Below are 27,396 nucleotides of genomic sequence, written 5' to 3' on the forward strand. Positions count from 1 at the left end.
CTGGATCTGAATCTGAATGGCTAATGTTAAGGCTAGGACCATGGCTGGCAGGTTGAGACAATGCCTGTCCATCTACCTGCATGCCACCTTTCATACAGTGTGTCCACAGTGGGGGGACATGCTCAGTCGTCTGGGCTGCAACACGGACCAGTGCTCTGCTGACAGGGAGAGGGTAAACGTTTACCGCCTCAATCCTCCGTTAACTCCGTGAAGGCGCTTGGAAATAATGATATGGATTGGGTTGGTTTTGGCAATGGCTTCCACAAAGGAAGGATTACTTGTTGATACAGTAATAATATAGTTAGGGGCTATCGGAGTATGTGTGCGTTTCCGAGTAGTCAAACTGGTCTGTATAGAAGAACTTTATCTGTCCATATATGTGTACGTGAAATGTATGGGTCTCATGAGATTACACACCTCTTCCCACAATCAAACAGCGACATCTTCCTCAAACTATTCAGATGAAGGCATACAAAACTGGTGGTAACAACATTGTCTGATAACGACGGCCTTATAGATCCTTTTGGCTTCCATATCTCTTTCTCTCCCTTTCCTCTCTCCACAAGGCTGTCACACATTCACCCCCTCACAGAGCGCTCTTCCTCAGCGGTGCTTTGTCACGTAGCAGAGTTGCGTGGAACTCACCCAGAGCTGTTGAACAAACACCAGCCCAGCCTGTCAATAGCACCTCCGCAAACTAATTGCCTGTTAAATTAACCATGCCCAAAGCTGCCCACACACACTTTGACTCTAAGCGCACCTTGTTAGAGGACAAGAGATACTCTTCTGTTTGACACCTTGTTTTTATTTTCACCATTTTTGTAGCTGTGCACAGTCCAGTGACCGTGAGATGGCTTTTTTGTAATTCATAAAGAAAACGTAGTGTACAATTAGGTTGGTGTGATTTTACTTCACAAAGCAAGGGTTACAGTATGTATCATTTTATTGTTCTTGTTTCACTCATTGCATGGTCATAGACAGTTCACCTTGGACCATCTGTTATTGTTGTGTTTTTTTCTGTAGTCATTAGACGGTAGTAGTGTAGTAGCCGTTGGTTTGTCTGTAAGCCTGTATTAACAGTGCAGTGGGATTGACACAGCTGGGGAGAGCAGCTTGAGGCTCTACGCACAGGTATACACAGCGGGGTTCAAAGCTTCTTCCTGAATCCTGATCAGAGCGCTACCATGGCCAACCGATGGCCTATTAAATATACATGGGCAGGGGTCAGATCTGCAGGTCCCCGCTTCCTCCCAGTCATGTGCACTTAAGCGGAAGGGCTGGGCAACAATAAAAACCTCCTCTTGCTCCAGTGAGCTCTCCCCTGACACCTCCACCTCCAGTGTGTACGTCAAGGACAGCGCTCACCTAGCGCTGCATTACAACGCTGCCTTTATGAATAGGCCAAATGGTGGATTTTCTTTACACTTGTCATGATATATTTATATTCAGTAACACCCAAGACCACTCTGTCTCTCCTTCCTCTAGACATTGATACAAAGAGAAAGCATTTTAACTGTAGTTTTACTGTAGTTTTACTGTGGTGTAATGGTTGGACGTGTGATAAAGTAGGCTAGGAAGCAGAAACAGCGAGGAATGCTGCAGTGGTCCTTCATGCCCAGGCGTGATTAACATATTCAGAGTGACAGTCACTCTGTGTTGTTCGTTAAGCCTGCTCTGTCGGCCTAATGAAGTGGAGCAGCAGTTTATCAATTCACCCAGAGGTGAGCCGCTTGTGTCGGGGGGGGGGGAACCCTTTTACCAGGCGTCACAGTGATCAGGATGGTGCCCCTTTCACCTCCAGCGAGTGTCCAACGAGACAGCGACTTTGACAACGACAGCGGGACACACAAGCTTCCAACGGGAGATCCACTAAACAGGATCGGTGGGCATTGTTGTAATCCTATAAAAGAAGCAGATAGAAGAGGAAGGACGTTGACTGAATTGGAAAGAGGATCATGAAAGGAGATGAAAAAAACTGCCTATGTGGTTGTTCATCTATAGAATCAGCACACATGCACAGTGTACATCATAACACACAACTTAGGGGTGCCCCCCCCCACCCCCCCACCCGCAACTACGTCCCATCCCCCCCACTGTTACTTCCTCCATTCCACATTGCTTGTGTTCATTTAGACAGCAGTGACCTGCCTTATACACACATCAGCCCTTTCTCTCATGAGTAATTGCGATGGTCTACTGGAGGATAATGTGGTTTAAACTCCACGTCGCCTGTCTATTAGGAGAGACATGATGGCAACCACAAATAATAAAATACATATTTATTCCTCTATATGTGACGCTAACTAGGCAACATATCAAGCGGCTGCTGCTGCTAATGGTCTCTCTCTGTCTGATATGGTACCCTCTATTCCATTTCCCAAGGGCCTCGCCTCCACATATCTTCTTCATTTTCCACGGGAGCCCGGTCGTAAATGCACATACACCTCATATATATTTGATAGTTAATATTTATCCTCGCTAGGGAAGTGCACTTTACATGTGGTAACATACGATTACCTGTGATTCGTATGGCAAAGAAACAAAAAAAATCGATGTGGATATATAATTCATGACAGAGGGGCTATCAGTTTTTATGGCTCTCTATCCAGGCTCATTAAATTTTTATCGTAATTGACTGGAAGCAGGAGTTTATAAAGCATGTTTCATTCCCTCACTTTCTACCTTTAATAATTAAGTCAAGTTTAATTGGTTGTATTTTGAAGCACCTAGATGATAGCACTTTCCATATTCAGAATCATTAATTATAGATGATGATATGTTATGCATTAGTGTGTGAATTTATTTATTCAGTAAGGCAGAGAAGGTATGTCATTGCCTAAAAATCATAAGAAAAAAAACAACTATTATCTCACCCGCTTCAAACACCCCTTTTGGCTGTTTAATGCTATGATATGGCGCTGTCTCTCAAAACTCCCTCAAGAACTATGAACCCTGAATCGACTCCACTGATTGGTGGTCAAGTTGCTCTCTTGACGGTAGATTGACAGAAGAAAAATTGCTCTTTCAAATTTCACCCTTCATTCGCTGCAGTTGTTCTTCCACACATCAACTCTCTCCTCCGTGTCTGAGACAGACAGAGGCTTTATCCATTAGATGGTAGCAGGGCGGACGACTGGACAGATTGAGGTGGGATGGAGGACACAGGGCTGGAAGACAATCCTACATTTGAGCACTCTGAAGGAAAATCAATCATGTCATCATAAGTGAGAAGTATGGATGAATTTCATCAGCTGGTTTCTGTCCCGTTCACGCCACTGGCTCCCTGACTGGTCTGTCCTGCTGACTGGCTGCCTCAGTGACCCCTGGATTTAAGAAGGGGAGGATTCTGAGATCTGTTGTAATAAGAGAGATGGGTCGGTAGTCTCAGTGCAATTCTCTAGTAGTGTGTTAAGTGCGCTACTGCTGGGAACCTCTGGTGGTTTCCCCTGACAATGTGGTAATGGTTTAACCATCTGATTTTAAACTAAACATATTGAATGATTTCGTAAGAGGATGTTTCGCAAAAATCTCCAGATATGAGGAAGTGTTTTAAAGGGCACCAGGACTCTGCCTCTTGACATCTTTACCCAATTGTTTCATGAGGTCACATATGAGCACTAAAAGCACTATGGGTATAAGATGTGAAACGATCCAAAATGGATGAAAGTGATGACATGGAAAGCAGCGAGGAGAAATCGACAGCTAGTTTACAGCCTTGTTGTTGATTCGAGCGACAGAGAGAGAGAGAGAGAGAGAGAGAGAGAGAGAGAGAGTGAGAGAGAGAGTGAGAGAGAGAGTGGGAGAGAGAGCGAGAGAGAGAGAGAGAGAGAGCTTGAGAGAGAGAGAGAGAGCGCGAGAGAGAGAGAGAGAGAGAGAGAGAGAAGGGGTGGGTTAAAGTGGTGATAAATTTAATGGAAAAATCAAATACAAAACAAATTCATTCCTCTCCACTTGATGCTTGAGTCGTTCCTTTCTTGGCCTGTCTTAAGCCTTTAAAATAAACTGTCACTCCTTATCGATTGCATCTGAATTGTTACTGAGATTTCTGAAAAGTAGTCTTGACACACACCGTGCAAATGGTAATCTTGGGAGATGAGAACATGCAGACTGAACAGCTAACACTTCAGCCTTCAAATAAAAGGGCTTTTCTTCTCGCCTTTCAAATCTAACTTAATGCACTTTGTAGGATTGCACATTTCATTGATTAATGTGTTGTACTACAGGATATACATATAAAGTATATCAACAGCACTGCTAATAAGGTGTCAAGTTTAACCCTTGCTTGCTGTTAGACAGAAGGAAGCCATGCCCTCCATCATTGGAATTGTTCATACGCAACAACAATACCAACAACAACAGAACATGAAACGGTTGTGTCACAGTTTGTTTACCATTTGCGTCATATCAGTGATGGAGATGCCATGATCAAATTCAACTGATATCATATTAAATGTTCAATGGCCAGATAAATTAACATTGTAAGTGACAGATAGTGAAATCAGCATGCCATGGTATGGTTCATTTTACAGTATGTGTAGAGTACGGTGTGTTAATTGAAGATAGAGAGGTTTGTGTTCAGCAGTGTAGCTGTGTGCCAGGCAGAGCTGGGAGAGACAGAGCTCTGCTTGTATCAACTCATCCTCTAGCTGACAGGCCTGCAGCAGGAGAAAAGGATTTCTCCAGATTGAGTGCCATTTTCTCTTCTTTAACAAGGAACTTAGTGTGTAAAGGAGATCTGTCAGGATGAAGTGCAGCTTGACTGCTGCCACCCTCCCTCTCTGTCTCTCTTCCACCCCTCCTCCACTCTGTCTCGCTCCCTCTCTCCGCCCGTACCTCTCTCCCACTCCCTCACTATCTCTCTCTTTCTTGCTCTCTCGCTCTCTCTCTCCACTCAATGGTTCCCTCAGGGGATCTTCCTTGAGCATTAGCAGAACACATCCAATGTCCCAGCTACATGATTTCATGATATGATTTGTACCGGGGATTGACAATAATCCCCAAATAAAGTTGAAAGTGAAAGACTCTCAATAAGAGACACAGACAAGCAAAACCAAACCTTTTAGAGATTTTCGTTGTCTTCCAGAGCATGGAAAAGGAATTGGCTTTGCATTAGATAATGGCATTTTAGCAACAAATCCAGCATGATGTTTTGTCTTTTATGCTCATAATTAATTCCTACACAGGAACCTCATTGATATACATAATGCATCACACGCTCATTTAAATGTTCAGTTCCTCTGTTTTTGTAGTAGTTTCTCATTACTCTTTACCTCTGCGTGTTTGGAAGAGTATGTTACTCACTTGGAGACAAAGATATCTGCTGGAGTTGCAGGATGTCATAAATTGACAATGCAGTTATAGTTACTTCTTACCCCTCTCTCCACTTTCACCGTCCTTATGTTAATCCTTTTGGCTGAGCATTAGTAACTTTTTAGCATTACTAACTTTTTACCTCAAGTGGACAGGGATGAGATTCACCCGCATGTTTTAATCAGTCTGCTAGCTTCAGAAGTTTGGGTTAAGAAGAAAAACACATCCAGGGCTAATTTAAAATGTACTCTTGCATCCGTGATTGAAAACAGCCTCACAGGTGAGCAAGAGAAAGACAATTAGTGCATTTCCGCCAGAGAAGGAGCTGCATACTAAAACACACTGAGTACTATTTCTCCATCTGGCCCCTAGTGTGCAGGGAGCAGCAGCTGAGGTCTGGTTTCAGCCGTCAATCACCGCAGCCTCGCTGTGGGGTGTGTATCCTGGTGAGATAGCCTAGCGCCAGTCATTAGCCAGCGCTGCCAAACTGTACTGGGAACTGCCCTGCCCCACTCTTCACGGCGGTTTAAATATCCCCAGCACTGTGACAGGATCAGTTTAGCGATGTGTTGGATTGATCTCCTCTTTAAAGTTTGGCCTGAGGCGACTCTAATTGGGAACGAGGCAGGCTCCCACTTCCCTCTCTCCCTCAACTGTCAGTCAGTGCTTTGTTTACTGAGGACATGCCCAGACCTATTTACTGAATAAAGAGGAGACGTGGTGAGGATGCTGCTGATCACACCGAGGCCCACAGCGGGATCTCACCACTCTGGGGAGGGAACTCCGTTTTGGACTTTTTGGGCTACTGACAGTTAGCTTCTACAGTAACCATCACATGGAAGAGAGGTTTGTTTTTTCTCTGTTTATCCTATGTACCCTACAAGGCATTGAGTGCAGACAAGGTGCTTGTATACCTCAGGGGAATTATTCTGACACCTTCCAACAGTATGCAACATATGAAGGGATGTTTACAAGGAAAAACAGAGGAGGAAATGTGTTTCACTTCCACCATCTTACATATGCTGCTTGTGGAAAATGAAAACCCAATTTGACAATCCTCCTGAGATATCTGGAGATTTCCTGATACACAGCAGCTTATTGTATTTGTTCAGCTTGCTGTAGGGCAGAAATCCTGAAATCTATAAGCCCCTAAAACCTTATAACCAAACCATCTGCAGGTGTCTTGGCTACTGCCTTCCAGTGGACCATTCTGGAGGAGAGTGCTTTCGACCAATAGACCACTTCCTAGTCCCTTTGAATGAATGCCTCCTCAGATTAACATTCTCGTTTAGGATGTTTTCAGTGGCGGTGAATGACAGAGCCTTTGGTTGCGCTGGAGAGGCAGGTCCATTGATGCCCATAGGGATTTATGAATGATGAAGTGCAGGGCCAGCCACTATCAGAGGAACACAACACTGCTCTTAATAGAAAAGCATTTAACAGGGAGAGGGGAGGGGGGCTGGGGGGGGGGCTTTCTGACACTCTGCTGATAAGAGGCAGCTCTTCAGAGGTGATGGCGGTTACAATGAAAGACGATGGGGTGATGGGAATACAATGACACACATGTTGCGTCTGACAGCCGGTGATTTAGACGTGGGGGAATAGCTGGGCCGGGAACACAGTTTCTCTACGAGCCCCCATTTAGCGCAATAGCATAGCATCGCCATAGTATCAACGAAGCTACGTGTATATGTAGATTCTACAGATATATATTTGGGCATTAAACTCTGGGCTCAAACAAAAAAATGCTTGTCATATGTACCTACTGTGCTGTACAATGTAGTATAAGCAAGATGAGGAGGAGACGAAGAGGGATAGAGAGGACTGAGAGCAGTGTCTCAGAGAGAGAGAGAGAGAGAGAGAGAGAGAGAGAGAGAGAAAGAGAGAGAGAGAAAGAGAGAGCTGTCAGTTTGAGGAATGAGTAGGATAAGAGGAAGGGAACGACTTGGCAGATGGGCAGAAGAAACCGGGAGCACACTTATCAATTAAACATGTAAACAGCGAAAGCAGGCAGAGACAGAGACAGTTAAATAAACATTACACCACACTGGAATTACGGTACACTCTGAAAACGCCACCATTTTAAACTGTCTCCTCTCTCTATGCCTTCAAGATGAAGCCATTGGACTTGGCCTAAAGGCTTGTTTAGTTAACCCAGCCTTAGTTATCCATCCTTAACCCAGCCCTAGTTATCCATCCTTAACCCAGCCTTAGTTATCCATCCTTAACCCAGCCTTAGTTATCCATCCTTAACCCAGCCTTAGTTATCCATCCTTAACCCAGCCTTAGTTCCCCATCCTTAACCCAGCCTTAGTTATCCATCCTTAACCCAGCCTTAGTTATCCATCCTTAACCCAGCCTTAGTTATCCATCCTTAACCCAGCCTTAGTTATCCATCCTTAACCCAGCCTTAGTTATCCATCCTTAACCCAGCCTTAGTTATCCATCCTTAACCCAGCCTTAGTTACCCATCCTTAACCCAGCCTTAGTTATCCATCCTTAACCCAGCCTTAGTTATCCATCCTTAACCCAGCCTTAGTTATCCATCCTTAACCCAGCCTTAGTTCCCCATCCTTAACCCAGCCTTAGTTATCCATCCTTAACCCAGCCTTAGTTATCCATCCTTAACCCAGCCTTAGTTCCCCATCCTTAACCCAGCCTTAGTTCCCCATCCTTAACCCAGCCTTAGTTCCCCATCCTTAACCCAGCCTTAGTTCCCATCCTTAACCCAGACTTAGTTCCCCATCCTTAACCCAGCCTTAGTTCCCCATCCTTAAGGTAATGAAACAGATTATTGTTTCAGGGCAGAACTAACAGTCTCCTACTGGAACAGACCTCCCTCGATGAAAAACTTTAAATCATGAATGAGAATCACAATCCTGTTGACATTGTCATCTTTTTGTTGTTGTTGTTAGGTCTTTGAAACATGATTGGTTAATTATGGACTCCTACTGTGGCAGGGTTGATGCACGCAGAGTTGGAGCTCACCAGGAGATCTGAGATGTATCTGTAGGAGAAGAAATGAGTAAAGGGAAATTGAATTAACATTCTGTCTCTTTTTCTTTCTGTCTTATCTCTCTCTACGTTGAGTGCATTTGTGGTAAAATGGGGGGCGAATATCCCCACTTTGACATTCAGCGCAGATGCTATCACGTAGCTTTAGTATTTAAGAACACAGAGAAGGCAGACAGACATCTGTCACTTGTTGTGTTTGAAGTGAATGTGAGTCGGCCGCTGAAAAACACACTGGACACCAGCCCATTCAGTCCACGACGTCTCAGGTGTTTACAAACGGAAGAGAGAGTGACAGCAGAAACCAGAGATGAATGGATGACTGGGGTTGATCTCCAGTCCTCATCCTGTGTGTTAAGTTATTCCTTAGCTGCTCCCCCAGTGGGGTGCAGGGGATCAGGAAGTGCTATCCAGGCAGCAGACAGACAGCCCCTGATAGACTCCATATGAACACTATAGTATGCACAGAGAATTTGGGCTTGTCCCCGCCTATACATAACTTCTGCCTGTATGTAGCAGCGTGAAGTAATATCATGCAAATGAGTGGATGACAACATTAACAGTGATTGCCAGTAATTATGATTCTCTGTAGTTGTTTAGTAGTATAGCAGTGGCAGCAATAGTAAGGATAGGAGTTACACTGTAGCGGTGGTTGTTTAACAGTGTATTTTGATATCATTGTCAGAGGAGTGGCCATAGTCATGTATCTTCTGTCAGCGCTCCTCAGACCTGTATCTATTTCAGACCTGTATCTATTTCAGACCTGTATCTCTTTCAGATCTGTATCTCTTTCAGACCTGTATCTCTTTCAGACCTGTATCTCTTTCAGATCTGTATCTATTTCAGATCTGTATCTCTTTCAGACCTGTATCTCTTTCAGATCTGTATCTCTTTCAGACCTGTATCTCTTTCAGATCTGTATCTATTTCAGATCTGTATCTCTTTCAGACCTGTATCTCTTTCAGATCTGTATCTCTTTCAGACCTGTATCTCTTTCAGATCTGTATCTCTTTCAGACCTGTATCTCTTTCAGATCTGTATCTATTTCAGATCTGTATCTCTTTCAGATCTGTATCTCTTTCAGACCTGTATCTCTTTCATATCTGTATCTCTTTCAGACCTGTATCTCTTTCAGATCTGTATCTCTTTCAGATCTGTATCTATTTCAGATCTGTATCTCTTTCAGACCTGTATCTCTTTCAGATCTGTATCTCTTTCAGACCTGTATCTCTTTCAGATCTGTATCTATTTCAGACCTGTATCTCTTTCAGACCTGTATCTCTTTCAGATCTGTATCTCTTTCAGATCTGTATCTCTTTCAGATCTGTATCTCTTTCAGACCTGTATCTCTTTCAGATCTGTATCTCTTTCAGACCTGTATCTCTTTCAGACCTGTATCTATTTCAGACGTGTATCTATTTCATACCTGTATCTCTTTCAGACGTGTATCTATTTCAGACCTGTATCTATTTCAGACCTGTATTTATTTCAGACGTGTATCTATTTCAGACCTGTATCTATTTCAGACGTGTATCTATTTCAGACGTGTATCTATTTCAGACCTGTATTTATTTCAGGTGGCGTGTCAAGTGAGAGCAGCTATATCTGGCTGGCAATTAAGCTGGCCCTGCCTCCCCTTGATGCTTGATTAGTCCGATTGATGGAGGAGGCCATATGTGGTAGAGTCAAAACTTGGCAGCCAGGCTCCATCCTCCCAAATGAGAGGCTGGCAATAAAGAGGCAGGCTGCCCAGGGATGCTGCACGTATGTGGGCCGACAGCGCCGTGATGTGGGCCCCCTCTCTGGGGCCTTTCTCTGGAGGCCTAATGGCCGCTGTACTGTCCGGCCAAGTTCCAGTAAGGGCCAGAGGTGGAAACTGGTTGGGGGTGTCACTGTCACTGGACGACCCCTCTGGTGTGCGAGCTGCAGGCTAGAGGGGGGAGTGGGGTTGGTGGTGGAGAAGTGGAGAGAGCCGAAAGCCATGGCCTCCTTCCCAGTCTGGCTCGGAGACAACAAAAAGAGAATGCTTGAGAAGGGGGAAGCAGCGGGAGGAGAGCACAAAGACAAAGGCGCAGGCAAGGTCAGCCCAGCTAATGGGCCTGAGCTGTAGGCTGCCTGGGGCGAGGCACACTTCTGTTCTCTCTCCCACACCACATCAGGCCTTCAAACACCCCCAAGTCTACTCCTCTCCTCTCCTCTCCTCTCCTCTCCTCTCCTCTCCTCTCCTCTCCTCTCCTCTCCTCTCCTCTCCTCTCCTCTCCTCTCCTCTCCTCTCCTCTCCTCTCCTCTCCTCTCCTCTCCTCTCCTCAGGTGATGCACCCCAAAGATCCCATGTTGGTTCCTTGAACACACACCTATTTTAAAATACCCACAAACACCTACATGGTATTGCCACGATGATGTGTGGGGGTATTGACGAGCACTGCTCTCCTTTCCACAACCCCCAACCCCCATAACATAACCTAGTCCCCCCCCCCCCATATAATTCTGTCAATCACCAAGGAGCTGAACTCTTCAGCTTGGTCTGCTATCCCCTATAGGGCATATTCTCAGTGAGCGCAGGCAGGCAGAGAGGCAGGCAGGCTGGCAGGGGGTGGACTTGTTCAAGGAGGCACAGTGTTGTCAGGTTGGCTGCCGCTGCTTGGCTCCACTCACAGACTACTTTAATGTGCAGCGGAGTAGAATAAGTGAGTGGTTGTGGGCACCAGCTGAGCTCAGCCTCGTCTCTGCCTGGTCGCAGTGGGGCGAACTGCTGCCACCTGACACTGGGCACCCCGCTCAGGGCTCCTCTTGGCAACGTGGCACAGCACACATGTCCCCTCATTTGGATGAAGATTCAGACGCACAGCACACAAAAGCTTTGCTCCATCCCCCCCTTGCCCCCTGCACCCCTCACTCCCTGTCTCCCTCAGTTTCTTTTTCTCTTTCAGTTTTGACAGCATCATAATAATCTGGGTATCTTCTTGATCATGCCCGGTATTTTTTATTCTTTTATCCCCCCATCTTCTTGGAGATGAGTTGGAAATTGCCTGCGTCAGGACTTTGCTAATTAAAGTCATACTTTCAAAAATGCCATAATAACTGTTAATTAGCTTGATGCTATTTTCAGCATAATTTGCTAATTAGTGGAAAACCTGTACAGCGTTTCTCTCTAATTACAGTATGGCTCCGCACGGCACATCTGTGCCTTGACTCCAAATGATACCATTACAAAGTCCCATATTACGCATTCTCTCAAAACAGATAATTGCCTCCACAGATACTGAGAAACTTCAGTCAGCTGATTTGATGGTAATAAATGGACAGACACAGACACAAGCCTCCCCTAGTTCATGTTTACTCAATATGGAAAGGAAAACATCTTCTGGAAGAGATGCAGTGATTTGGGAATATAATCTAACTGGTAGAGTGATTTGGGTTGGGTGGGTAAAGCACATTTTACAGGAAACTGCCAAAATCAGATAATAGTTTCAACATGAAAACAATAGAGAAACAAATTGCCTACCGATCAACCACCTGCCTAGTATAATCTAGCAAGTAGAGAATCACATAGAATCTCTACATGACCGAAGAATGACCCTAGAACATGTGTATACCGGAGACAAATTAGGACTCGTTAAGTGTGGGGACGAGCATGATTGGCATGACCTTTGACCCCTCTCAGCTGTGTCCATCCTCCTCCGTGCCCTGTGTCTGACAGCCACCAGCAGCCTGACAGTGGTAGCATCGGCATTAGCTAATTAATGCACCACTCCAGAGCCCCTTTCATTTATGGCTTCTGAAAGGCATTATTAAATTAATTAAAGTACCAAGAGTTAGTCATTATGAAATCAGGAGGTTTACATGGATGATAGCGTTTATGAATTAAACATCCCAAAGTTCCTCGCTGGAGATACCCGGGGATGAGTGTGGGTACCTAGTGCGACAGATGTTTGCCCCCCCCCCCCCCAAGCTAACCTGTATCACAAGCAATTTAGGTCTCGTTTGGGGGTTTCAAAACTGAGAAGGGGAGAAGGGAAGGTTCAGGGTAGCTAATGAGCAGAGAAAGAGAGGGGAAAAGGAGGTCACAGGCTCTGTTCATCTGTAGATTGTACAGATGGTACTTTTTCATACAATGCAACAATGAAATATATTAATTCTAAATATATTTTCAACACTGACACAAACAACAGTGGTTTCTTGAACCTGATCAGTTGAAAGAGGTACAGCTAGATTGTTGTTAGATCATTATGGCCATGTGATCTTAAAGCTACAAACGCTTTGAGAAATAAGGTCCTTAAACTCTGGCTTAGTTGAAGTGCACAGAGCAGAGTTGAGTGGCTCACTCAAGAGCTTGGACGATACACTTCTTTTCATCTGTCGACTGGAATTCACAGAGAATCTCAAGAGGCTCTCTATCTCTGTCCTCTCTCTCTCCTTTTCTCTTCCCTCCCTCTCTCACCCCTCTCTATCTCTGTCGTCTCTCTCTCCTTTTCTCTTCCCTCTCTTTCTCACCCCTCTATTCAGGAAGTTTGCCAGCAAGTGTCTTTGTTTACAATGCCAAGGGAAAATGTCAGAGATGTTGAAAAAATATTCTTAGACTCTTTTCTTTTTTCCTTTTTCATCTTCCTAATCTAACAGTTTACTGAATTTGATAAGTGTCCTGTCAACATGCTAATCAAATTACTTCGGAACCAAAATTGACAGTTTTCATTAATTATACAAGATTATTCTAATTGCAATTCAAATTTATTCATTCCGAACAGAAGGTATTCAGTAATATTTTACAAAATTTGCATATTAAATGGAGGGAGTAGTGCATTATGTATGGTAATGTATGCACAGTTTCTTATTTTTAACTTCACGGCCATATGTGGTGTCGTTGTAGGAGCAGGTGAAAAGTCTAAGTGTGTTTAATTTGCTTGACAAACATTGGGCTGGAGCTTGTCAAGGGGATTATTGTGAATGCCAATCTTTATTCCCTCTTTATTGATTACCCCAAACTCTAAACATCTGGATGTAAATGGCACTGAGAGAGATTAATTGAATCTTGGGATTAGTCAACAGCTGTATCACTATAAATTAATCTAATAGCATAATTGAAGTGTGCTGTATAAATAAATAATCTTACCTGGTTTCATCTGGGCTTATTGGCACATTTAAAATGGTTTGTAGAATTAAAGCATGGGGATTATAAGTAATGCAACCTACCATGTAACCTTCATTTAAATAATATACCACTATCTCAAAGTTTCTTCCTTTTGTCCATTATTTACAGCTTTAGTTGAAATGCTCAAAGCGTGAGAAGCATTATGTTTGAAAAAAGAATGGGGTCCTGGTGTAAAACAGCCATATTTACGCAAAACCTTCCAATTTGCTCCTTGTTTTTATTTCCTAGAGTGGCCACTGAAGTGCAAACAGCTTACTGGGACGCTGTCTGCTATGTAAGGCGGTGTGTGTGTGTGTCAGCTCCGCGGGCAGAGACTTGTACTGTAATGTAGGCGTAATAATTATCAAACAGCATCGGGGGCTCAGAGTATGGGCTTAACAGTGGGAAAGCATGTTTGATGTGTAGAGGCAGCCCATTGTGCATCCATACAGGGTGACTAAATCTCACGGTTCAGGGAGCACATTAGTATGGCGCTACAGTACATCCACCCGCGTTCTAAAGGTGATTTCCATTTAGACGCACATTTCCTCATGAAGATAAATATGACTTGAATTGTAATTTCCCTGAAGTAAATATAATACAAATACAACATAACACAGAGTCAGATCAAGCATCCTAATAGATTACTGGCATTTTCCATTTGCATGGTAAGTGGTGAACCTTGTGGTGGTCTAGCAAGTAACAAATTGAATGTTTAATCCATCTCAGGGCAGATTGAGGATCTCAACAGACTGGTGCGTAGCTGCTGTGAGTTTTCCAGTGACTGCTGGTACATTAGATATTTTTTTTTGACATTTCAGCTCTTTAGGGGCTTTTGGAATGTCTTGGCATAGCTAGAAGTGCCATGTGGCAGATAAGTGTAATTTCTTATCGTTTCTAAGGGTGTCTGTTATTTCTCAAATAGGCATTTGGACTTGACATCATTTCTAGTCATGCATGACTCTCTCTCTAAATGCTACTAAACAGCTTCTAAATACATATTTAGTTTTAGTTTATTCAATACTTGCCCTGGCACTCGGTGTAAGCAAGATTAACTCAAACTCTCTCAACATCTCTTCTAAAGTGTGACAAATTGATATTTTTATATGGCTTAATCTGTTAACTATGATGTTTATATGATACATTATTACAAACTAATTAAAGAAATCACTTCGATATAATTAGTCAGGTTTCAGGAAGCTCATTAGTAGTAATTTGCATGAGAAATAAGCGCTGTATTGGTGCTTCTAGACGGAGGCCAGAACAGTGTTTTAGTTCCACATCAACCCCCATTGTTGGTTGTCTCGGCTGTCTGAAGCGCCCTGAGATGTTTTCAGTCATTGCCCCTAGAAGCAGCAGGGTGTCTTTCAACCGATTCCTCCCCTTAAGCAAGTCAACCTGTATAGGGAAGCAGACTAGTACACAAGCCAGGAAGAGTGAGAGGCAAAACATGATCTGTTTATCTGTCAGTGTTCCTGACAAAGAACTGAGCTGACAAGTCAGGGTTTCCCTCTGTGGAGAAGGTGGGAGGGGGGCTTCTGCACACTTACATGCCCACTCTATGCCCAGCTTCATGTTATTTGCAAATCACACTCTTTTGAAACTCACACAAACGGGTTAGACGTGGAACGCTAGGAGTTTGTCAGCTGCCTTCACAACAGCTAGTGATCGCTAACAGTGTGCGGTTCAGTAGGAAGCAGCTTTCTCTTAGCATTTGCCTCGCTGTCACTTTCCCAACACACACGATGCGTCTTGTTCATGCTGGGCTCAGCTAGCCTACTACTCTGGGAGGCATCTCTCCTCCCTCAGAGACTTCTCATCCCCCTTTGGACTGAAGGAATCAGAATCTTACAACGACATAAACTCCCCCAAGAAATCATACTCCAAATGGGAGCTAAATTAATAATGTAGAAACATCCATAAAAGGAATCCAGATTTTATGATTAGCCCTCTCACCATGCACTGAGGACAAATGGATGTAAAAAAGAAAATAAATGAAAAAGGTTTGTTTATCCTCTATACTATTTTCCCACCACGGACAAAATCCTCTCCTAAACATCCCGACAGAGAAGCACTTGTGTAGCACTGATGTCGCAGAGCTAGCTGGCCTCTCTCTCACAAAGGTTAAGGTATCATTAGCTTGCTCCATACAATGGCCATTCAAGCAGCTCACTGCACTCCTCAGGACCCCTGAACAATGTTATTATTTGTCTCAGAATTATAAAGACAGGGTTTTGCAGGAAACCCGACAGGCAAAACCCTTTAGAGGTAAATGCTTCGGGCGGCTTGTGGGGTTTAATCTCGTTCCATTAGTATTAGCTTCTTTCTCTTGGACACAAAGACCATAATACATGTTCAAAAGTAAAGACTTTGGTTCAAAGTAAAGACTTTGTGTCTCAGGAGCCATTGACTATGTGAATTGGTATAGAGGCTAATTATTTTATTTCCCATAGTTGACTCCTCAATATCCAGATTTGATACTATGAAATGTACACTGGGAGATGTGAAAAGAGGACAATCACAAACGCCTACAGATCTTTTAATGTTGTTCTATAGAAGCTTCTATTGTGCAGAATGGTAGAAAATGAACATATTTCAAGCATGACCTGAAACACCCTTAAATATGGAGTACGCGGTGGGGGGAACAGCGCCACTGGCCGCCCCACCACCGTTGATATTGCTTTTGTTGTTGAGATGATGAGCTGCATGGTCAAAAAAATTGCAGTACATATTGTGCTCTTCTATTGCGTGTGCCATGATGTCTGAGGGGAAAAACCGGGTTGGTTGTTTTCAGTGACTGCTTTGTTGTTGTAATATCGCAAACGGACGTGGCTGTTTCACCATTAAGGATTCCAGATTTAACCAAAGAATATTATAAATCACACATGTAAGTAGGAGCAAATATTTTCCCTTTATTATTTTCTGGGTTTATAGTCATATTGTCAACAGTACAACAGCTGTGTGAAGTGTTCTTATGTACTAACTGTGTGTGTGTGACTCCATGTGTGTGATTCATTCCAGGGCGGTTTTAGTCCTTATAAAATATTCATTTTGGTTGTGCAGGGCCCTGTAATTGCCATCTCTCACCCTGAATTATTTATACCTCGCACAGACTGACAAAGCTTTGCCATACGGCCCCAGATGAATCAGAAAGCAGTCATCTCTGCTGCCAACAGCACTAGGCTTGCACACAAATATGGCAGCTACGTCTCTCAGCCTGGCCCGTCTTAATTTGACATTTTCTTTCCCCCCTGCTTTTTTCCTCGGAGCACAGAAAGGTTACCTGTTAACTTTAAGCACACCAACCTGCTCCCTCTCTTCCTCCATCTCTCTCTCTCTCTCTCTCTCTCTCTCTCTCTCTCTCTCTCTCTCTCTCTCTCTCTCTCTCTCTCTCTCTCTCTCTCTCTCTCTCTGTGCCTTGCCTACATGACAGTCCACTGTGGCTGTGTTTTGAGACAGACTTAATGTGGCAGCAGTAGCAGAGTGTCTGCCTCATGCTTTATGATGACTGACCAGTCCTGACAGTCACTTTAGATACATGTATTATACATTAGTAATAATACCATGTAGAAGTATACACACAGAAATATGCATACGAACAGAACAAAGGCAATGCGTGCACGAAGACACACACACACACACACACACACACACACACACACACACACACACACACACACACACACACACACACACACACACACACACACACGGTCAAAGCTGCCCACGCTTGGCCCCTCTGTACAGCTTCTGGGTTCTACTGCGTCTTTCTGCAGCCTGATCACTCCAAGGTGCCTGTGGAGGAGAGGGCAGGGGGAGCCTTCCAGGCCCTTCCAGGCACCCCAACAGTACGTCCAACACCCTAAATACTGCTATTCACTCCAGCATCTGCTTATCTTCCATCTCGCCAGTGCAGGGAGGTGTTGACTGGTATTTCCTCAGGCCCCAAGCCCTGAATGCTAAGCAGTAATCAAAGCACAATATTCCCCCTAGAAATACCCCTTTTCACGCTGCTAGACCAGCTGGCTAGCAGTTTACACATTTAGGATAAATAGAAACTCTATTGTTGATGTGCGTGATTATTTTATAATGTCAGCACCATCCTCACCTCTATTGTGGAAAAGGTGTAAGTAACAGTAATCTATTCATAATAGTTATACATATAGATCAATAGAACTGGAATGTATCGAAATCCCAGTAAGTGTAGAAATAGTACTGGTTGTATCACTCAAACTTGCTGTTGATTCATTTTAAAAGTAAAGCCACACTTGACAGAAATGATTATTATTTGTACTTTTTCTTTTATCCGTTTATACAGATTTCCCAGATTCACTGTAAAACAAAGAGTAGCAGACCCACTATACAGCTTCAATAGCTTGTTGTGTGGTGACGGCAGAGAGCTTTGGGCTAATCATGTAGTGTTTGCTGAGTTAGACCTAAAGAATAGCCCTAGTCCACCGATACCCAGTGATGGATAGTTAGCAGGGCCACTGAATCTCTATCTAACTTGTTACAGTAGACCCGGGACTGGAACCTGAAGGGAATCAGCTGAAGATGGTTAGGGGTGTGTTTGATGTGAACCATTTGTGAGACAAGCATTTCTCTTGCTTGAACAAGAAACTGACAGAGTTCAGAGAGGGATAGACGGAGAGGTAGGAAAGAAGAGGGAGAGCGAGAGAAAGAGAAAGAGTTCTCTTCTGTAATGAGTCCTGCAGCCATGAACTAAATGAAGAGGGATTGACAGATCTGGGGATCCTCAAGTAAAATATTGTCAATGCCACTCTGGCCATTAGAGAACAGGGGGATGGTGGAGGAAATGGTCTAGTTGATAAAGGGATGAATGGGGTGGTTTTATTGTTTGTATGTCTCAACAGCCCACCTCCCCAGTTATGGGGAATTGTATATGTTGAACAGGAAAACAATGATTGTGAAATGTTGCAGCAATAGCAGTCTCGGAGGAACAGCCCCGAGAGTGGAAAGGGTTAATTTTCGCCAACCCCATAACATTAGATCGTAAGGAACTTGTTCCATGATAAAGAAGTGATAGGATATGTGGAGCTGGTCCCTGGGCACTTATTGTTGTACAGGGGTAGGGCAAATATTGTTCATGTGGGGAAGGGGAGGATAAACAGCTGTAGCTGATGAGAGAAGACAGCAAGCAACCAGCGTACGACAGCAATGTACAGATTACTCAAAATCACTCTGGAATTTTAGAGTCTCTCTCATCAGCAGGGTAAATGAAGATGTGTCAGTACAGAACAACCCACAGGTAGACCAAAAAGCTTTCTCCCTTTTTATACAGGAATATTTGTATAATAACAAGCCAGTGTAATGGAGCCTGGCCTGTCCGAACAGGGACTTGAGTGAGTACACTTCATAGTAGAGTGCCTTACATACTGGAGCTGGAAGGGATGCAGAAGGCTTGACATTAAGAGCCTGGCGTTTTGGAAAGCCAATACGTTATTGACCTGTGTACTACCATCTCAGTGAGGAGCAGCTGTCAGCAGATCGTTGTGGGGCATTGTGAGATGCTGGTTCCAGGTCTCCTCCGTCCTCACTGAGGCCCATCGCGAGGCTCATACTGGGGTCTGATTGGCTGTGGCTGGGTGGTGGTCGATACGCACCTCCCTGCAACAATGACTTCACTGTCATGGCCGCCGGCCGTGGACACTCCTTGGTAGTCATTATTGCTGGGGCGCCAATCGGGATCTACGGACTGTCAATACCTGACACACATGGATGTTTCAGTCTATCTCTCAGTGGTGAATTTCTGAAATAGGTGGTGTATAAAACACTGTGAAATAAATACTGTATGATACCCTGTTAATATTGTAAAAGTGCTGTAATAATACAATGGAGTCAATACTTCCCATTTGTCCCTGAATCAAAGGCAGAGATGTCAAGGAGTGGGTGACATCTCCCCCCTCCCAATAAGCTTAGCTCCTTAAATCAGGAAGCCTCTCCTCACTTCGTCTGCTTGTTTTCTCCATTTCTCCTCTATTTGATGGTGGGAGAGGGGCGAGCTAGAATTAGGCCGAATTAGGTCTCCCTTTGAGTGTCATCCTAAAATGATCACAGTCAAAGTACCAAAGTCTGCCTTTTTCTCTTCAATTACCAGGCATGTGAAGCACACAGAGTGGAAACCTGCCGAGCCCGCTGCATTACTAAAGAGACAATCTATTTCCTATTTGACCAGAGGGAGAGAAGCCATTATGGCATGATTAGTAGCTAGCCTCGGCAGTGTGGCGAGCATGGAGGTACAGGCTACAGAAGAATCCTATTAATTGCCCTAGTCTCTGTTAGAAGGGGATTGTTTTAACGTTGATTTGTGGGCTCCAACTCGGGGTGTCGGAAGATTAAAGCTGATGTCAGGTCGTGGTTATACTGGCAGAAATCAGACAGGGAGAGGGTTGTGTCAAAATGAGCATTTCTCTCCAGTCTATCTCTTTAGGCTTTCTTCCCACTTCATAGTTTTCTCCTCCCTTCCTCTCTCCTACTCTTTTCTCTCCCTCTCCCACCACCACTCTCTCTCTTTTCTCTCTCTCCCGTTCTCTGATGAACTACAGCCCCTTTCTCTCCCTCTCCCACCACCACTCTCTCTCTTTTCTCTCTCTCCCTCTCTCTGATGAACTACAGCCCCTTTCTCTCCCTCTCCCACCGCCACTCTCTCTCTTTTCTCTCTCTCCCTTTCTCTGATGAACTACAGCCCCTTTCTCTCCCTCTCCCACCACCACTCTCTCTCTTTTCTCTCTCTCCCTCTCTCTGATGAACTACAGCCCCTTTCTCTCCCTCTCCCACCACCACTCTCTCTCTTTTCTCTCCCTCTCCCACCGCCACTCTCTCTCTTTTCTCTCTCTCCTTTTCTCTGATGAACTACAGCCCATTTCTCTCCCTCTCCCTCCTCCACTCTCTCTCTTTTCTCTCCCTCTCCCACTGCCACTCTCTCTCTTTTCTCTCCCTCTCCCACCACCACTCTCTCTCTTTTCTCCCTCTCCCACCACCACTCTCTCTCTTTTCTCTCTCTCCCACCACCACTCTCTCTCTTTTCTCTCTCTCCCACCACCACTCTCTCTCTTTTCTCTCCCTCTCCCACCACCACTCTCTCTCTTTTCTCCCTCTCCCACCACCACTCTCTCTCTTTTCTCTCTCTCCCACCACCACTCTCTCTCTTTTCTCTCCCTCTCCCACCACCACTTTCTCTCTTTTCTCTCCCTCTCCCACCACCACTCTCTCTCTTTTCTCTCCCTCTCCCACCACCACTCTCTCTCTTTTCTCTCTCTCTCCCTCCTCCAACTGATAGCTGGCTGGGCCAATGATTTCCTCCATGGCGGTCCGCTGAGAGCCTCGCTCGTCTCTCGGCTTTGGAGGAGTTGCTTTAATTAGCCACGTTAATATCCCCTTCATTGGCCTTAATATCACTCTACACCTTCCTCCATCTCCACGGCCACCAGGGTCCTCCTGTCCTGTCTCTAGCTCTGATTATTGAGAAGGATAGCTTTAATCAAACCTAATTGCAGTTCATTCTTTCTCTCGATCCCCCCTTTGCCCTCCGTTGCCAACATCTAATGGCGTCGTCGCCTTGATTTCCCATTAAAAAACAATTAAACAACCTCGTTTTGGTCTCTGAGCGTGCCAAAACACCAGCACAAAGTTCTGTAGATATTTAAGAAGTAAAAGAGAGAGGCTGGTCTTAATTGCTTGCCTTTTCACCAAGGACCAATTTACAGTGTGCTCATGTAGAATGTTAACCAACTCTAATGTAATGATGCTATACTGTTGCCACTAACATGGACTACTGTTAAAATGAAGCTTATCTGTTAGCTGGGAAATTGTGGTTAATCGTCTTCATAACAGTAAACATAGGTAGTTCACGATAGTACGGCTGATATCTATTCCCAAGTACCCTTTTCTGTTTATTGCTTACTTTTTGTTTTACTGCAGTTTTACAGTTTGTAATTGTACTACAACACAACAGAAGAAAGTACAGGAAAGCCCCCATGTTAAAAATAACATGTGGCTTCAATAACTTCTACGTTTTGGGCAAGAAAATGTATATTTATATATTTATTTTTTTTCGCACAAGGTGCTAAACATTCAGAGCACATCAATCTTGGACACACACACACACACACACACACACACACACACACACACACACACACACACACACACACACACACACACACACACACACACACACACACACACACACACACACACACAGGCGCTTACCCACATACACACTCACACACTCACTAGTCTAACCCAATCTATATGAGAGGCGACAGACAAATAAAAGTCGTATTTCAGGTCTGCTTTCCGCAGATGTCTACTGCTCTACATTACGACTCTTTGGGGAAATAAAAACAGGGTCAGGGAATTAGAGTAGATAATGGTCATTTTGATGATTGGCCAACAGATGCAACCAAAAACACACTGAACACAATCAGGCAAAATGCACTAACGACAAGTCAGGTTTTTAATGGTCTCGCCGCACACCAACAGGCAATCAGCATTTTGGCGTGGCTTAAAACGTTTTGTTTATTGATGTCGGGGCCAAAGCTCCTTGGATGGTGAGTGAAAATATTTTCTCACCTCTCATGTTCTTTGGGGCTGGCAGTGGTGCTGAGGGTTATTGGAGTCTATTGGAGAACGCTTCTAAATGACCAGTGCATGTATTAATGTGGCCAGGGTTAGGGGGGGCGTTTCAAGCCACTGATTTATTGCATTGGCCCAGATCCCACTGTGGAGTGAGAAGGAGGAGGCTAAGTGTTGAGAAAGGACCCTCTTAAGCAGCAAGCTCTACACGAAGCATTCAATACATGGTAATAAAATAACTGGCAAAAGTGCCAATTTTGCTTTTCAATGGAAACCATGAAGTTGTACATAAAACCAATGAATGGTGGTGACATATTAGCATTACTGTTAACATCAAACTTGGCGGGAGCCCAGTAGCAGGAATCTGTATGATTATGTATATACTGTACATGATAAGGAAGTCAATTAAGGTGTGTTGCAGTACATTCTGCTGATATAATCATTGATCCCACTGTCAGGTTTAGGACATGTTGTTGTCATCACTTGCAGTGGTAATAGGGAAGACATTTGTAGTAGGAGACAGTAAACCAAGTCAGGGACCGTTAAGCGTCCTCCACCTGTCTCCTTTGTCATGTTATCTACTGGAACACGGAAAGGTTATGTTTAAAAGGAGAGCTCACGATAGGAGGCTTTTTCAATAAAATCACAGGGACCTGACGTTCATTTGACGTTCACAGGCAAACACTTGGCAGCTGAAGCGCAGCGAGAGAGAGAGAGAGAGAGAGAGAGAGAGAGCGAGAGAGAGAGAGACAGACAGAGAAAGAGAGAGAGAGACAGAGACTCAAAGACTGAACAACCCTAGATCTCTCTCTCACACATGACATTTGTTCGGAGACAATTAGCCAGGTTGTAATTTGTGGCATAATTGCCTCACCCACCCATGAATGTGTGTGTGCATGTGTGCATGCGCGTGTGTGTGCTTGTGTGTGTGGCGTGAAGCGAAGGTCCCAGGAGTGGCCGCCTAATTGTCTGACAGGACTATAAGTTTTGTGGCACGCTCTCACCTTGTTAGGTCCTTTATCCCTGATGCTCATCAAACAAGACCTGGTCACAGGTGGGCCTCATTTGCCTCCCTATTGAACAGCACAACTTTAATTGCACAGGGGGTGTTCTGGGATTAAATAGGTGGGTGGAATATCAAGTGACTTCCTGTATTCTAGTAGCAGATGGGAGTAGGAACAGGCTGTGAACTCAGGTGAGAGGATGGTATGTTGCTAAGGGATAAGGGATATTAGAAGCAACAGAAGATATCTACATTATTTGAAACAGATGAGTAATATCTATTGGTTTGATACTGGTGTAATAGAGTTGTAGTTAACAGGTTGAATGGCATGGACCTGTATTGGCTTTTTTGGAATTACATTCCATATGAATTCTTGAATGGCACTATGCTTCAAGTATTATTATTTGTTTTACTATTTTGTAAAACATAAAATCACACCTTTCTACCTCCGCTTGCCATTTCTCGTCACATCTCTCCTGCTCACTTCCTCTAAATCTTCCTTTCTCTTTCCTCCTTTTCTGTCTATGGTGTTGAATGTACTGTACTGACTGACTGACTGACTGTACTGACTGACTGACTGTACTGACTGACTGACTGACTGACTGTACTGACTACACTGACTGACTACACTGACTGACTGACTGTACTGACTGACTGACTGACTGACTGACTGTAGTGACTGACTGACTGTACTGACTGACTGTAGTGACTGACTGACTGTACTGACTGACTGTAGTGACTGACTGGCTGTAGTGACTGACTGACTGTACTGACTGACTGACTGACTGACTGACTGACTGACTACACTGACTGACTGACTTTACTTACCGACTGATTGTACTGTCCCCCATGCAAGACTGGCAATACTTCTGTTCCGTTCTAGTCTATTTAATTCTATTCCGTTCCATTCTAGTACTGTGTACTTAAATTCAATTTTTATTTTGTGCTCTTTTTCAGATTTTTCCTGAAGTTTTTCTTGAAGTGCAATCAGAACTGCCTGAAGAATGCAGGGAATCCAAGAGACATGCGCAGGTTCCAGGTAACTGAAATTTACACAAAATGACACACACGCGCACACACACGCACACACACACACTCCCAGGTTTCATGCACATTTACACGCACATACCCTTGCAGAGGGTGTCAGTGTGCTGCTGAACACATGTAAGGAATATTTATTGGAGAACACCATCTGATACAAATAAGGATATGGGATTTCAGACCTGACAGCTTTCTGAACCACAGCACAGAAGGGAGGATGATCCCACCACATGTAACAACACTGTTAACTCAGGGTTAGCCCACACACACACATGCACACACACACACACACACACACACACACACACACACACACACACACACACACACACACACACACACACACACACACACACACACACACACACACACACACACACACACACACACACACTAGGGTTGTCACGATACCACGATTATTCACTGTGCAGCCAACAAGAACCAGCTGAGAGGTGTTTTCCATTACACTGCGGCCAGTATGAGCAAAGAAACGTCTATCTGGAGGTCTGGAATACTCCCATGTCTAAGAGGCTACTAAAGCTAAAATACATGCTCTATTAAATGTGGAGGAGTGCCATTGAAGTTAGTGATCGACATATCCACCAACCACAGACCCATATACCTCAGGAAGGAGGTCAGGCCTGAATAAAGTGGAGGTATCCTATCTGCCTTGCCACAAACTCCAGGGGCCATCAGTCACTGCCAATCATGGGCCATGACAGACACACCAACCTAGCTTCCTCCAGCAACCCTCAGACATGAAACAGACAGACTGTTTCTGATGTCACCACTAGACCTCCCTGTTCTCCTTTTCCCTCAGGGGGGTAACTGGACTTAACAGAGTCAATGTCTTCACAAACAGCTCAGGTGTTCACTCTACCATTGCATTACTCCTAGATTCACAAGAGACTGGGACATACTGCCCCAGCTATGACAGCTACTGAGCTATCTTTAAAAACCATCTCCCCCAGGCATATGTAACAGGAGGTGTATGAGTTAGTGTTATATAAAACTTCTACCCCATTTGTATCTTTAAACAAATCTAGATTCACTGTATTTATAGGGAATCAACTGGCAATTATTGTTGGAGTATTTTGGGATGGGAAATGGGTATTGTAGGCCAAGGCTTACAATATTTTGGCTATCTTTTCTGGTCTCCGTTCTGGTGGCCAAAATGCCGTTTTTCCCAGATAGATTTACCAGATGCTCCACTGTAGGTGTTTCTCCAGCCAAGGTTGTGTATTCTGCCTTTCACTCTTATTACCCCGCCCCCCCTCCCAAAACCAGCTTGAGGCCAGAGAGGGCCACATCCATCATGTGCAGCTTGGCCCAGCTCTGAACCTGTGAGCAAGAATGGAGCTCTTTCACCTCCCTACTCTGCCCCCCTACCTCTTTCCCAACTCCCCCTCTTTCCCCCCAAAACGAACCAAAAAAGCACCCCCCAAATTCCACAGCTACACCGAGGTCACTCACCGGCAAAGAGAACCTGAGAGGGGCTCTCTATTTCCTGCTCGGAAACACTTTCTCCATTCATGGCCTAGTCCACTGTTTGGAGATGTGGCCAAGAGAAAGCAGAACAACAAAAACAAGCTCTATGATATATTGAGGCTTTAAGAGCCGCAATGCCTTCAACCCACAATCGGATTGAATCTCGGCCTGAGTTAGACTTTGATCCAGGGGAAATGTTTGTTGAACAAAGAAGAGGTTCGTTCCAGTTGTTTGTGAGTTCGTCTAGTTTGTCCACCATGCGGAACTAGATAGATGAGTCGATCAATGTGTTCTGTGAATCGATGAAGTCAAGACAACAATCGTCAGAGTGGAGTCAACAAAAGTGATTACAGAGAGAGCTAAATGTTGATGTGGAAATCTGAAAATAGCCAAGTGTGATTACGCTGATGTTTTGTACGTGATTGTGCCCCTTTCTTACAGATTGCTAAATGACACGCTCTACCTTCACTCTTGTTGCAGGTTGTTGTCTCGACGACCGTCAATGTGGATGGCCATGTCTTGGCTGTCTCAGACAACATGTTTGTCCACAACAACTCCAAGCATGGGCGAAGGGCTCGCAGACTCGACCCTTCAGAAGGTACGCCTCCTTATCTGGAGAATGGTAGGCACATTTTACATCCTGTTCTTTGTCATTCCTTCCATTTGCCCTCTGTTCATACACTCTTCTAAGTCTGTGCTGTAAGTCACTATTTGCCTCTCTCATGCATACTATTTGAAGTGGATTGGAAATAGTATACAATAATCATTCTAAGAATGCTAGTAATTCTGGTAATTTGAATGATTTTAAAACGATATACTATTTCCAATCTTGTCCAAGTGTTTAATTGCACATAAAAGTTTTTAACCTATGCGAAACAGGATCAAATTGGCAAATAAGTCACAGTGAGGTCGATTTCCTGTTGCTGGGCACTACAGTTTCAGCTGAGAGGAGAAATGAGGGGATGAAGAAGAGGGCAGGAGGAGGGAGGGGGGGGGAACTAGGAGAAAAAAGGAACTTACTGTTTTTCTTCCAACTGATTCCATATGATAGACTGATTGCCTGCTCGGCCAAAAGAGAGGCAAGCAGGACCTCCAAACCATGGGAAATCCAAAAAGTAAAATGCACTGAACATAACCTTCTGACCCCTCCTGGCCTCCTCTCGCAGATGAGAGCACACACAGCTCAGAGATTATGGAAAAAACAGAGCAGACCAATTGTGCAAATTGCTTATCTTCAGATTTCAAGAGGCAATTATGGCTAGGCAAACAGTCTATATACACACACCACTGCCTGAAACGGCCTTCTCTCCACTTTAATAACCATTAATGGTCCTATCACCAAAAGCAAATGTAACGTTTAACACAACAACAGTTCTAAAAAAAAAACTGACAAGACAATTAATATATCTTATGTAGTCCAGTCCTAGTGGGGGATAAGCTAATCTATTTGTTTTAGTCTTTATTAATGACTCCTCTACTAGAGGACAAAATCAAATAATTAAAGTCCTGCCTCAAGCATCGAAGTCATTATGCTCAGTGACGTTCTGTTGTGTTGGTGTCTGTGTCTCACGTTTATGACACGGTAGGTGTGGATCGCCTAGCAACCTGCGTCTTAATGAGGCGAGCAATTAAAGAGGTTGAGCCCTCTCCTCCATGTTCCCCCCATCCCACGGGATAGTGTGTGTGTGTGTGTGTGTGTGTGTGTGTGTGTGTGTGTGTGTGTGTGTGTGTGTGTGTGTGTGTGTGTGTGTGTGTGTATGTGCGTGTGTTATGAGGGTTCCACACAGATTTCCCCTGCCCACCCCTTTCTTCTCCT

The 27,396-nt window shown here is 44.3% G+C and overlaps 1 protein-coding gene across 13 annotated transcripts in view; it reads left to right on the forward strand.

The window, feature by feature from the left end:
- The window catches only part of LOC106577027 (transcription factor COE3), a 72,837-nt gene that overhangs the window by 18,712 nt on the left and 26,729 nt on the right, over positions 1 to 27,396 (forward strand). For 4 of the 13 annotated variants that reach the window (XM_014154676.2, XM_014154684.2, XM_014154678.2 and 1 more), the window contains exons 7-8: positions 24,009 to 24,090; positions 26,061 to 26,202. In XM_014154676.2, coding sequence (XP_014010151.1) covers positions 24,009 to 24,090; positions 26,061 to 26,202 — 224 coding nt within the window. Of the gene's footprint in view, positions 1 to 24,008; positions 24,091 to 26,057; positions 26,203 to 27,396 lie in introns of all 13 variants that reach the window. The other 9 variants (XM_014154680.2, XM_014154686.2, XM_045700856.1 and 6 more) reach the window with 3 other exon arrangements.

Source organism: Salmo salar, chromosome ssa18 (assembly GCF_905237065.1).
Source record: "Salmo salar chromosome ssa18, Ssal_v3.1, whole genome shotgun sequence".
In the NCBI taxonomy this organism is placed as follows: Eukaryota; Metazoa; Chordata; class Actinopteri; order Salmoniformes; family Salmonidae; genus Salmo; species Salmo salar.